At 32.3% G+C, this 14,803-nt stretch overlaps 1 protein-coding gene across 1 annotated transcript; it reads right to left on the reverse strand.

The window, feature by feature from the left end:
• Window positions 1–292: 292 nt before the first annotated feature.
• LOC134229862 (uncharacterized) lies at window positions 293–10,747 on the reverse strand. Its single transcript, XM_062711646.1, has 2 exons — window positions 10,740–10,747; window positions 293–1,640 (listed from the first exon to the last, which is right to left on the reverse strand). The coding sequence occupies exon 2, from the start codon at window positions 1,613–1,615 to the stop codon at window positions 332–334; it is 1,284 nt and encodes a 427-aa protein (XP_062567630.1). The 5' UTR covers window positions 1,616–1,640; window positions 10,740–10,747; the 3' UTR covers window positions 293–331.
• Between the last annotated feature and the right edge of the window lie 4,056 nt (window positions 10,748–14,803).

The following is a 14,803-nucleotide window of genomic DNA, read 5'->3' on the forward strand; positions in this document are numbered from 1 at the left end:
TTTCATATACCGACCCATTTTTTTTAAAATCCTGAATAGAGAGAAGGCAAAAAACATAACTTTAAAGCTGTCCCAACTATTATAATGTGATTTTGCTTAAATCAAAATTCATATTTTTCTGTCAATGAAATGGTTATTACAATTTAGCCTGAGAATTTCTCATCTTGCTTTCAACAGATTATCATTTAAAATTATATTGAAACGTCACATTATGAAGCTGAATGGCTGTAAACTGTTTTTAACATTGATGTCATTTCTTCAATTAAACGAACATAAAAATATCATTTGCATCGTACTTTATTCAGCAAACAGCAGATATGCATTTTGTACTTTAGCCGAAAATGTACATGTTATAAAAGTATTTCCATTTGCCGACTAAGCGACCATGGGAACCTTTGGCATGTATATTTTGTCGGTCAGAAATGACAGCTTTCATGCACACATTAGAATGGCTAACCCGTCTAATTTGATTCAAGACAGATATTGCTTTCCATGGGTAATGAACCCCCCAAACCACTGTCTCAGTTCTAATATGGCTTAATTGTCTTTGATAATAGTATGTGTACATCTTGCTTCTTTCTTTTGGCACGCTAGATGTTAAGACATTCCTTCCGTCTTTTTGCAAATATTTGTCTCCTCCACAGAGATCAAAAGCATGTCCATTCGTGCCAGTATTCTCCGCCATTTCATTGTAGACGATGACGACCCAATCCCTCCAATAATATTTCTTTGAGTAGAAATTGAATAAACGCTTTGCAAATTGTTCATGGTTTTCGTGTCTATATTGTGCAGAAAGCTGTTTCAAATCTTTAAACTTCTGATCTCCCCAGGCATGAGTGACTTGCTGATCCACGTCTTTTACTTTCTGTAGAACGTCTTTGATGTTTTTCTCCCATTCTCTTTTTTCCATTTCATAGTTTGCTCTATTGTTTGTGAGCTCTAGGTAGGCAAGATTTACCTTCACAGCTGTCATAAGAAGCCCGACACATCCAGCCATTACCGACTGCATCTTTCTACGATCGTAATTTGAATAGGCCATTGCTTCGTCTGGAATGTTGTCTGTAAAGTGCTGCTTGGTCATAATGCCGTTATATATTTTTTTCGCTGCACTTTGATAACTGACCTCGAAATCCTTAATGAAGCGCGACTTTTGTCCATTGACAGCATCTTTAGGAGCTTTCATTAACATATTAAGTCGATATGACAAAACCTTAACACTTTGTTCAATTCCGGAAAACTGCGTTTTCAGGGCTTTTGATTTAATCAGATTAGTTACTTGGTCGAAAAGTCTTTCCATATTTCTGAACTTAGAATCTACTTCTGAAAATTTCGTTTTTAAGAAGGTTAAAGTTGGATCCTCTTGTTTCGGCAGAAATATGGTTATGATATCCATAACGGGTCCAATGGCAGCTAGATACGGATTTACTTTGCCAAGCATTGTTGAGAATTTAGTTAGAACTTGGACACCCTCGATGATGTCGGTAATGGCTACAGTAGCTTCAATTCCCGCCTTTACAACATCAGTTGCTTTCTGGGCATCGTCTCCAATGTCAGCTTGAAGTTCGGAAATTAAGAACAACATCAACACAGAGAATAATAGACCAAAGATCTGCATGATTGGCGTTTTGGTGTGTAAGACTCTAAAACACAAAGGTATTACACTATGAAGTAAAGTATATTAAAGATCGATTCTTAAGTATATTTTTTATTCATTTCTCATGTCTATAATTGGTTTGAAATATATGAAGTCGAGAAAAAAGTTAATATACATGCTCTCGAATTGAATACTTACACAAAATTTACAATCGGCCCTAGATCAGTTTTAAGGATTATTTTCTCATGACCGATAAAAATAGAGAGCAAGAGACTGTTTGTGACTATGTATCTATTGAACATGACCTAATTTTCCCTCTAGTCAATGTATTATAACATCACAAAATGCGTTATTTTCCAATATCCTGTAAATTTGTTTGAACATGGCCTGAACTTGAAGCAATTTTTCATATAGAACACAACCTCTGATCAAAAATATGCAATTACATAATGGAAAATTTATTTCTGAAGATTAAAAAGCATGTTTTAATTTTTGGATAGTGGGCTGTGCTCATATTTTTATTCTGTGCTGAATGTAGTCAAACATGCAAGTTTTCTGGAAAAATCAAGAACATTGCATTTTCTCAAAGCCTGTTTTCTAATACTTCGATTCTCAAAAAGAAATTTTAATTTAGGAAATGAAACCACTAAGTCTCTACTTTATTTTGATACGTAAAAGGGGAAAGAGCATGACAGTTTATTAATTGATATAAGGACAGGGCCATTTTATGCATAAAGTGAACCAAGCTCTTTAAATTTTAAACTATTTTAAAAAAAGATTGAAGTCTAAATTATGGTAATGCGTAATATTTTATAATTAACTTAAAAGCAGAGAACCCATGCATAACACGGAGTTCACACAGATTTAGGTATTTAAAGATGGCTAGCTACACGTTTGATTGACTGTTTAATGTAAAAGAAAATAATGAATGCAAATAGAAACATCAAACTGCATAAGAAACATGTATGCTTTATCATACATAAAACAATAGAAGGAAGAATTCCTCGTTTTTATCATAAGAATTGATAACCAGCAGAAATACCTATGTGATAAAAATAAGAAAATGAAAACAAATTTTAATATATTTTAAAATCCCTTGCCGAGAAAATCATAAATGCTTAAGTATAAAAGTAAATTGGGAGTTTTCTAAGCGAAAACACTTTTAAACTAGTCATCAGGTAGAACAAAACGTAAATACAAACAGCTACTGGCAATAGCGAAAGACACTGTCAATATAGACATTCGAAGTTGCCTATTTTTGAATGATATTGAGAGTACTGTCTACGTACGTTTAACCTACGAATAAATATTTTGAAGTCATATTGTTTGTGTGGGATTGGTTTTGGGACTGTTTATGGAGGAATAAAGGGAAACTCGAGTATATGAATCAATGAAATACTTTTCTCTAGCAAAGTGGAAACTTGACAATGTTTTAGACACTTTGACGTTATCATTCATGCGCCGTAAGGCGATAACACACATGAAATAATTTATCATATTTTGTTTATTTAAGCATCTATCCACTTTCAGGAATTGTAATTTATTTATAGCTCAGGATAAACATCCTATGGCATATAACAAAATGTACAATAATATTTACATAGAAAATGAACGGTTGTACATATCATGGAAAAAAAAATCACAATGACCTTGTATGACAGGGATATTATAACTGTCCTTTACAGATTTACAAATGTAATAAATACAATATGCATGTAAAGTTTACATAAAACATACATATAAATTATTGGCAGTTCCTTATTTTAAAAGCTTTTAAAATATATTTTCCAAGATTACAGAGTTCCTTGACATTGTTAACACTAATAAGCTGTATAAATTTAAACACAAAGGGTTTACTCCAATAATATTTCTTAATGATTTTTTTTCTCAAGTCTACGTATTTAGGACATATGAGTATAAAATGATATTCATCCTCTATATCTTTATGTGATTTTGGACAAAATCTTTGGTCTCTTGGGATATTTTTGTGCCTACCAGTTTCAATTAATAGGTTGTGCGAGGACAAACGAATTTTAGAAATATATCTCTTTAACACTTTTGGAATAGGCTTCACCAAATAATACTGTAGACAGAAGTTACTAACCAAGTGTTTATATATACTACATTTTGATTCTTTATCCATATTACATAATAAATTCTGTACAAAATTATCTTTCAGCCTCTCTTGTATGATATGAAGACAAATTCGACTATCCAAGTTATTCTGTTCATTCCACAGGCACGTAGCATTGTTTTTGAAAGTGGGGGGGGCAACCTGAGGGGGGGGGGGGTTACTGGCCAACTTTTTCAAAGCCAATTTACTATCACTTCCAAATTTTTCCTTCCAATCCTACCTATCACTATACTATGGTAATAAAGTGGGGGGGGGGGGGCCAACCGTCCTATCAATGAACATTTACTATAGTAAAGGTTATGTTGGGGAAAAAAGTGGGGGGGGGGGCAGGCCCCCACTGCCCCCCCCCCCGGATGCTACGTCCCTGATTCCAGATATAATTCAGTCCTAAATTACACAGTTGTTTTTTGATAACACATGCCCAATTATTGCCCCTACAATTTGGATTCTCACACTCACTATATAACATACCATATGCCGCTTTCAAAAAACAATTGCTTGTATGTAACAATTTAAACCAGTATTTAAACATTCTAGTAATACGTGAAATATACATAGGCATACGGCCTGTTTCAAAATATAGCATCACAGTGTTTGTATTTTTTTTCACTCCTAGTACATTCCTTAAAAAATCTAAATGATTTTTTTCAATATCCGGACCCTTATGATGACCCCACACTTCACATCCATAATTCAAAATACTGCTTACATATGTGTCAAAAAGAGATAAGATTGTACAGTGGTTTAGATATAATTCACTGATGGATGCTTTAAGACCAAACATAGCTTTACGTCCCTGAGCGGCTAATTGCTTCTGGGTCGCCAAGAATTTTCCGTTAAAATTTAAGAGTAACCCAAGATACACAAAATGATCCATCACCTCTATCTCTTTACCATTAAATGACCATGTTTCATTTCAACCAATTTTCCCCCTGTTTCTGAATACGACAATTGTAGTTTTTTCGACATTAACTTCCAGATCCCATTCTGTACAGTAGTAAGATAGGGTATTTACATGTAACATATTCTGCAATTCATTAGCTGTCTCTGCACAAATTACCATATCATCAGCGTCCATAAGTATAAAACATGCAAAGTATATAGTTCTAAAGGGATATTACCTTCATTAATAAATACATTTTCCAGATCATTAACATAAAGTGTAAAGAGCATGGGAGACAACACTTCTCCCTGTAATAAACCAACAAGACTTTCAAAAAATTGTGAAATGTTGCCTGATGATTTTACACAGGTTCTTATATCACTGTACATAGATTGAATTATTTTAAGTAATTTCCCTTGTATTCCATAATGTTTAATTTTCATCCATAACTTACTTCTACATGTAACTACCGAATCAAATGCTTTTTTATAATCAACAAAACATCAATATATTTTTTCCGACTTTGCGTGTATTTAGTTATTAAACTATGTAAAGCAAAAATTGCATCAACCGCACTCAATTTTGGCTGAAATCCAAATTGTGCATCAGTAATAATGTTATTCGTTGCAGACCAGTCAATTAGTCTTTTATTTAGTATAGATGTAAACAATTTACAAAAGCAGCTCATCAAACTTATACCTCTGTAGCTATTTGGGTCACCTTGGTCACCTTTTTTAAATATTGGAACAATTACAGATTTTGACCATGCTGAAGGAAAAATGCCCGAGGAGAAAAAATTGTATTAAATAATTAGTGATGCAAAACTGGTACGAGACTATCTGAGAATTCTTTGAAATATTCATTGAGTAGATTATCTAAACCATGCGATTTTCCTCGCTTGAGATGTGATATAGCTTTGCGTATCTCGTCTTCTGTAATTTCTTCGTCAAGTTCCTCAAAGATAACATGTGTTTGATCGAACCTATGCTCTTCTCTTTGTATGTTTGAGTCAGAAGTAGCAAGTGACTTGAAATGTTCAAAAAAAGTGTCGTTGTTAATATTTAATTGTTTTGGTTGCTTAAAATTTCTATAAAACCTAAAGGTCTGTAAATTTGCGTTGACCACAACAATTAGGAGAAATGGATGTAATGGCTCTTAGGAGGTCACCACAGTGTTTGACACATCTCTTTCATAATTGAATATTTTACTTGAAAAAGGCGTTAATGGTAATTTAACAACTAAGCTATATGATAAACGTGACGACTTTATCTTTTCTATCGTCAACTTCCCTTACTTATGCAGCAATATACCTTTATCAATTGCATACGGAGTTGCATACTGCATGTAGAAAGGGGAAAACGATACTACATGTGCCAATTTTTAGACAGACGAGCACTTCTTTTTCTAGTTAATTACGTATTTTATGCTACAACCCACATTTTGTTAAGGTTTTGTTGACACTAGCAAACGACAAAAGACATTTAACAGGTTTTTAGCTAACACTGTTTGTTTCCTTTGAATCATAGGTCAAAGGCAATTTAATTTCGTATTTATTATTACAAATTAAACCATCAATACTTTTATGAGAAGTTTGGACTTCATTCAAAGAAAACCAAATATTTTTATAAGATCCAATTTTCTAGCGCCCTTTTTATCGCCCATTTTGAAAGTAGGGATAAAAAACGTTAAATTTTTGAAAAAAAAACTTCATTTTGAGTTTTGCAAATTATTTATTCAGGGTAAAATCAAAGAGATTTTTAATTAATTAATTATGGAAACTTTTTGACACCAGCAAGAAAATTACCCTTTTAAAGATTAAAATGACAACTGTGGAAACCTACTGTATATAATTTAATAAACGATTCTATGAATGCGCGTATCTTAGCCTTGGAACAATTAATAGATGTTGTTTTCCTCTAATGTGGATAAAACGGTTTCTCTTATTAATGTAAGGTTTTGTATAGCATTGATTTCGTTATTCAAGCTTCAAAGCATTCATAAATTAACACTTCAAAGCATAAGGCTGCTTGATATTACCCGTATACATTCGCCTAACAAGAATATTCCTACTAAAACAAATGCTTCATAAAAAAAATGGGGTCATTATTCTACAGGGTGATTTTTCTACAATGTATACGGAGAAAAACGACCCCAAGGCTATAATTTCTACAGAAACCTGGGTCATTTTCGACGTAGAATATTGACCAGGGGGTCAAATTTCTACGTAGAAAAATGACCCCCGGTCAATATTCTAAGGGGGTCACTTTTCGTCGTTACACCGGTAACAATAATTTTGCTTAGCTGTTTGACTTTCATCAATATCGCGTAGTTTTCATAGATATACACTGCATATCAATTGCATACACGTGTTCATCGTATAGACTACATGTAGTTATGAAATATCACGGGTTTCATGAGCACTGAATGGACATTTTCGGTTGAATGAACTTCTACTGCAATATCGATAATGGATAAAAGTATGGAAACCATAAAGAGCAAATATGAAATAAAAACATTTACAAAAAAAATTGTTAGTTTTAAAGGTGTTTATTTTGAACATTTATTTCACAGCACTTTTAATGTAGTTGTCGACACTTCAAAGACAGTAATGTATGACAAGCCCTTTAACTATTTACTTGTGAAAAAAAATATCTCTTTAGCTTATAGACTGAGATATTTCTTTGACTAATAGAGATATCTTTATACCATAGAGGGATATCTGTTTAAGCAAAAAGAATATATCTTTTTGTAAGAGAGACATCTCTTTTACTTAGAGAGATATATTTATAAGCTAGAGAGATATCTCTTTAAACGAGAGAGATATCTCTTTAACAAGGTTAAAAGAGATATCTTTCTTAATTAGAGAGATATCTCTTTAGATTTTCCAAAAAGAGATATCTTTCAAAGCTAAAGAAAAATCTGTTTTAATGAAAGAGATATCTCTTTTCCAGTGATCCTTAAAATAAAATAACCAATTCTCCACTTTCAAACGAACGCGAAACAGGAAGTAAAGTCCCTGGAATAGTTTCGCTGTTATAAGAAAAAAAACTGATCATACAATAGCCAAAATAATATATGAACTATGAAGACAAAAATTCTATTATAATAGATCCCTTGTTTGAAACAACAAATAATAATGGCAACTTCGTTGATCAAATGCTAAAAGTTTAATATTCAGGAAAACGAAAGTAAGCATATTTATATAATCTTAAATGCAATGGATCGAATTTTCTCAGCTTTTAAAATAATCACCTATTACAAATATGAAATCTAGACATAACTAAATGTTATGTTTAGTAAAGCTTTAAAGATACTTGGACACAGATTTGAAAAAATAATTTTCTCTATAATATTACGACTTATATATTTCAATGGCATATCACACAGAAATTAATTAAAAATCTTATTTCATAAAAAAGATATTAAAATTTCAAATTTTTGGCGGGTTTGATTGACACATTCTCACACTACAGTATCACAAATTGATTTTATTCTTAATTCTTAGGAAAAGTGGCAATCTCGTTTTGTATAAATGAATAATATTAATACTATAATCCAGAAAATTCAGAGTAGACATGTTCGAAAGCAAAACAAACACACAATATATTGTCAGTCCGTGCAGTTGTGGTAAGAAGACAGTTGTGATGATTGAACGCAGCCAGTGAATTATAAACATAAACAATAACAGAACTCGTGCCCTGTTTACAAAAACTGTGTACATAACACGAGTGTGCTCGATTCGCTAAACTCTGTACGCAACTTTTAGTTAGAAATGACGATACTTGTGAAGGAGTTTTGCTTTCTAACATTTCTACTCTGAATAAAATTATTTGTCTGGATAAAAGTTTTGATGTTTCTCATTAATACAAAACAAGATTGCCACTTTTCCTAAGGATTAAGAATAAGGTTAAAATATGTGAAAGTGCAAGGATGTGTCAATCAAACCCGCCAAAATAATTGAAGTTTTAAATAACCTTTAAATGAAATAAGATTTTTAATCAATTTTTGTGTGAAATGCTTTTAAATATATAAGTCGTAATATTATAGAGAAAATATTAACTTCAAATCTGTGTCCAAGTACCTTTAATTAATGTAGAAAATCATGAATATGTCGAAATATAAATATACTTTAATGTACTTCCGTGAATAAAAGGCTTACTTCCGGTCAGGAAGAAGTGATTTTAAAAGGAATTCAAATAGAAATAATGAAAAGAAATATCGCTTTGCAATAAAGAGATATCTCTTTTAGATTGAGAGATATCTATTTTATACACTTTTTAAAGATATCTCTTTCACTTTAAGAGATATCTCTTTAGATAAACTAAGACGTATATTTTTTTTACTCTAAGAGATATCTCTTTAACTGGGAAAGATATCTCCAAACGTAAAAGAGATATCTCTCCATGTGAAAGAGATATCTCTTTAACGTTCAGGGATATCTCTTTTCACAAAAAGGATATCTCTCAATTACAAAGAGATATCTGTTAAAGTGGAAAAGATATCTCTTTTATGAAAAGAGATATCTCTGTAAGTTTAAGAAATATCTCTCTAATTTTAAAAGATATCTCTTTCTCAAAGAGATATACCTGATATTTCTGGAAGAGAACTACCTTTTCCAGATGACTGCGTATTACTTGCAGATCAAGTTTATCCTAATCGCCATCCTAAAATCACACCATTACACCCCAACAGATAATACAGAAGCAAGACGGAAATGCAGAAAATCTAATACCACAGTTTCTAGGCATAGATCTATTGTAGAAAGTTCTATCGCAAAGTTGAAATTATACAAAACTTTGAAAAGTGTTTTGCGTCATTCCAGATCTTGTATATATCATTGCGGGATTAGTTTGTAGAAAAGAAGTACATCAATAAAATACTTTGAATTTTTTCACTACAGAACTACCTTAACACGTAAGGTGCTGTAAACTAAATGTTTAAAATAAATGCCATTTAAAACTACCGAGTTGTTTTTATTAGTGTTTTTATTTTATATCTGCTCATTCTGGTTTCCATACTTTTTATTCATTATCGATAGTGTAGTAGAAGTTCATTCAACCGAAAATGTCTAGTAATACAACGTTACATGTATAAACACTTTAAATGGAGACAAGGAAACATGTAAAACATCTAGAAAACTGCATGTACGTAGATTAATGCTTTTTCGACATAACCTACCATGCATATCAGAAAGTGAACTAATTTGTACATTGTAATAAACACTCAGGAAATTAAATACTTAAAACATTCCTATCCGAAAACTTTTCATACTAGGCTAAAAAATCTGAAAATCTGCCGTATTTATATCAAATTTCTTAACACAAGTTAAACTTTTGGGATAGCTACCTCGTTTTCACAGTTTTTTAAATCCCACTAATAATTTGTCCTAACTTTTCAAGTCGTGTTTGTTCACGGTAAATTGTCATTTATGCTGTTTCATTCCTAAATATGCATATAAAGTTTACAAAAAGTATGTTTTAAAAAAATATTTTCAGCAGAAAAGTTTAAAACCACATATTTTATTCATTTTCTGGTGGGTTTGTCTAAATGCCGTTATCTGATTGGTCAGGATGATTAGAACCTTGTTTATTCTGTGTGTTTATAGCAATTCAAGGTTATCGTTTTTGACTTCCATATTTGGAAATCGTCCAGATCTCAGATGGAAGTCAAGAACAATAACTAAAAGTTGCTATAAATATACATCATGTACGCTTAATTTTTTTTCTGTCTAAAAACTGTAATCTGATTGGTCAGAAGGACTAGCACCTTGTTCATTATGTGTAATCATAGAAATCCACGGTTATCCCTCTTGACTTAACTATTTTTGAATCATTTTTTGATTAATTTCTTATGAATGATCATTTTACAGCATCCATAAAATTTTATTATCTATCTTCGATAAAATTGAAAAGTTTTCAGCTATTTTTTTTTTTAAACAAATGTAATATTATTCACCAAATTCGGAAAAGAAAGGCGAACCACATGTAAAACATTAAGCACTATACGAGATACGAGTGTACGAACATACGAACGCACGGTAACCGAAAATTGTATGGAAAAAGCTAAAACATGCAAATTAGACAAGAACAAATACAAGCAAAGATTCATAACACGAAAGGAATCATTACCTGAGATAGCCAGCATACAGCAGTCAGTGCACGACTCTTGATTTTTACTTTTATAGAGAAGTTAACATTGGAGATCGAAAACACCTGACCAACAATATACTCAGAAATTATAACTGTTTTTTAAACATAACGATTAACAAAAGAAAACTTTACCGAAGATCGAAAACACATGTCTTATATCATAATCAGATTACAGAATTATCTACATAACGCAGGTACATGTGTTAATTACAAACAATATAGGATAGAATTATGAATTATGTCCAGCATTTCAATTCAATACATGTATGAAACTGCAGCTTGAAGATATCCAATATACTGCCACGTTTATCGTTTTACAACCACGTTTGACATTTACATTTTGTTCATTACTGTTCGAAAATCAATATACATAGGTTTTAGCTAATTTTAAAGATGTATTTAAGTTATAGACACAAATTATTTAGTTGGGCAAAAAGCAAAACATCTTTAACTTAACTCCACAGAACAAATGTTTGATCTGAGAGGCGTACAGTTTTTTTAATTTTATGTTCATTTCATGGAAATTTTGTTTAAGTTATAAATATCATTATATTATCTCACAATGTAACAATAAAAATAAGAACAGATTTCAATGCTGTTTTGGGATGTAGGTATGAATACGAGGCGCGGATCTAGAAATAATTTTCGAGGGAGGGGGTTCGCACAAGTTAAAAAAAATCCAACCAAGAAATTTCCTGATACATGTAACCAAAGTGTAAACTTTTCAATTACAAAAAGGTCATAAAAAATAGAGGAATGAATAGATTAAAATGTACAATGTGCATCTTCTGTGAAACTGTTGATCCCATAAAAAACTGAGATATTTTAAACCCACCAATTAAGCCCCAAAATTGATAATACATAGATTATTTGAATACAGTGCATGTACATGTACCTTGTATCAAAAGCAAATGCATTGACAAACTTGTAAAAATGTTAAGGATAGTATGCATATTTAAGGATTCACTGTCTAGTTAGAATAGTATACCGGGGCATCAAAGATAGTGGGTAACATGGGATAATTTGCTTAACGGGCATAAGTTATCCCATGTTTCCCACTATCGTTGATGTCCCTGGCATACTAATACTAACTAGACAGTGATTCCTTATATTTCCATATCATTGTGAAATAAAATTGTAGATTTAGATTTTAAAAATGTAGACATAGATTTAATTTACACGAGAACTCCCATGCCATTTTTAATTATCCTCGACCACTGACCGCAAACACAAAGGCATGCTGCTGCACGAGATTTACATGCATATCTGGCCTCCTAAGCGTCAGACACGGAGACAGATGCGCATGAGATTTGCATGCATATTAGGCCTCCGAACCTCCAGAACCTATCTACCTCCCTAATTTGCATTCGGTAGAATTATCAAGATATCAACTCCGCTAATATTCAAAGAGTTATCACAGGGAAAAAAAAATAAAAATGGAAATATTTCATTGAGACCTGCTCATGACTTTATGTTTCAGTGCTGTTTTTTTAAATATACTTTTTGATTATGTTAAACATAGGTTTGATAACATTAACTATGTTAGAGAGCAGAGGAAAGCAACTAATACAAACATGAATAAAGAATCTAAATTAATAATAAAAATAGAGACTTGAGCAAGTCTATATTTTGTTTTGCTAAAATTAGAATGCCTGAGTTAAATTCCTTTTGATACAATGGATTTGGCATGGGATCTAACTAGCTAGAACAGCATTGTTAAGAGCTATAAACACACGATTGTTATATAGAGCACTTCCATAAACAAGACATAGTCAAAATTGTTACATGAGCCTAGAGGCAGTAAGTATTTTGATTACTCTTTTCAAAAAGTGACAATTATCATTTTAAAGTAGTGTACATTAATAAATGTGGTTCATAACAAAATTATTTTTTAAAGGATTATAAATATTCTTTGAATTTAATCTTATCTACATGTAAATAGTATGAAAAAAATCAGTGTTTGGTCTTATTTAAAAGCGTTCAGTCCAACAAAATGTTCAACAGTTGTGGTACATTAACATTACACAAATACTTGCTCATAGCATCCATTTGATAATTTTCAAAATTACTGGAGTGTGACACTTTAACATCTTCTCATTTTAATAAACAACTACATATTTTGACACTCCATCAATATTTGTTGTTCGTATTGCAAACGTGTTACTTTTGTTTCGTCAAAAGCTGATGTGCATTACAGTCCCTCTACAGGGAAAAAACGTCATCGATTGCATAGTGTGAGAGCTGGTACTATGACTGGAAAATTGAGATAACGAATAGTTATCAAACTAAAAATTTCATAGAAACAATAAATAAGTATTGCAACGTAAATATACCGCTAATTTGCATCAAAGATTTGATCAAATGCCAATGCGGAGGAGTAAGCATCCCGTGCAGTGTTGACCGTCACATCCGACGTGATCATGTCCTGTTCCCGCAAACAATAAATCTGTATACGTAGTAAAAACAATCTGTAAATTATGACTTTAAGATTTGTATGAAAATTTTTTTTTGGATCTGTTTTTAATAGACAGAGAGACGTTAAGGACCAGTTTGCAACGAGAACGATGACGAGGATCTCGCGCAAATTTCTCTCACGCAAATAAAATTTGTTTGCAGTATTGTAATCTACATACCGACACAATGCAAACATTGTATTCAATTCAAATATTTGTTGAGATTCAGGCCCTTTTTACATATATTGATCATCAATTTTTAAAACGTCCTTTTCTTGAATCGTAAACACATTGAAGAAGGATATGGAGATAACGAACAGTATCTCAAAGTCAATAAAACAATACCAAACTAGTGCTAATTGTAACGGGAACCGTTACAGATGTTCCCCAAACGCTCCCCAACTCCCTTTTGGTGCCATATTCCCTGTAAACTTCATTAAATAAGACAAACTCTGTGAATTTTTTACTCTAAAAACGTTTTCCCTGAAGAATACCAATTATACTCAAATTTTAGCATTGCACGCGTGCGCATGTGAATATATGTGCCTTATGACCATATCATAATGTCTACACTATCTATATATTTTAATATACTATATATTAAAGCATTTAGTCCAAAAGTATTAAAAACCACTCATTCAAGTGTATTTTTAATTTCACTCGTTCCAAATGCACGCACGTGTGTGCACGTGCATGATGACCATACCTTCTTATAGGAGTCCCTTATATCTATAAATGCTCTAAATCCCATCCTGTTTGGTTGAAAACCAAGGGAGTTATAGCTATTTCAAATTTCAGCCAATCAGATTGCAGCACTCGTACATGCACGTGATTTCATGAATTTTTTTCTATATCGTATTTTAGGATTTCTAATGCATGACTATGTTTTAAATTTAAAAGCATTTCGTCAAAAAACAAAGGAGATATAGCCGTTTAAAGTTTCAGCCAATCAGATTGCAGCATACGTCCATGAGCATTATTTCTTGAACATTTTTTGTTTATCATATTGCAGGATGTCCTCATGCATGACTTAAATTTCAAAGCATTTCGTCAAAAAAATAAAGGAGATATAGCCATTTAAAGTTTCAGCCAATCAGAGCAAAGCAAACGTGCACGCACGTGAGTTCGTGGTAATTTGACAGTGTTACGATATTAACACTATTAATATATCTCTTTGTAATGAGTTTCAAAGCATTTCATCAAAAAATGTAAAAGTTATGGCCATATTAACATTATCAGTCATTTCACTCCCTTCACGCGCCCGCACGTGCACGCGTATGCACGCAAAATGACCTTCGGTCAGCACATCTACACAACACACCTATTAACCCCTAAAAAGGTTTTAACTTAGTTTGGTGAACAGTTTCTGAGAACACTCCCGGACAAAAAAGTACCGGAGAAGAAATAAGAAGAAAAAAGAATAATAATAATAAGAAACCGAGTAAAAACAATATGTTCCCAAACTCCGTTTGGGGAACATAATAAGAGCAGAGCAAACACGAACCCCGAAACGTCAGAGGTGGGATCAGGTGCCATGGAGGAGTTAGCATCCTCTGCCGACCGGTCACACCCGCCGTTGACTCCTTGTCA

The sequence above is a fragment of the Saccostrea cucullata genome, unplaced genomic scaffold (genome assembly GCF_032062105.1).
Source record: "Saccostrea cucullata isolate Sc308-1 unplaced genomic scaffold, CSIRO_AGI_Scuc_v1 ctg7422, whole genome shotgun sequence".
NCBI classification, from domain to species: domain Eukaryota; kingdom Metazoa; phylum Mollusca; class Bivalvia; order Ostreida; family Ostreidae; genus Saccostrea; species Saccostrea cuccullata.

Coding starts and splice junctions, on each gene's coding strand:
- LOC134229862 (XM_062711646.1), bottom strand. CDS start 1,615: ATGCAGATCTTTGGTCTATTATTCTCTGTGTTGATGTTGTTCTTAATT.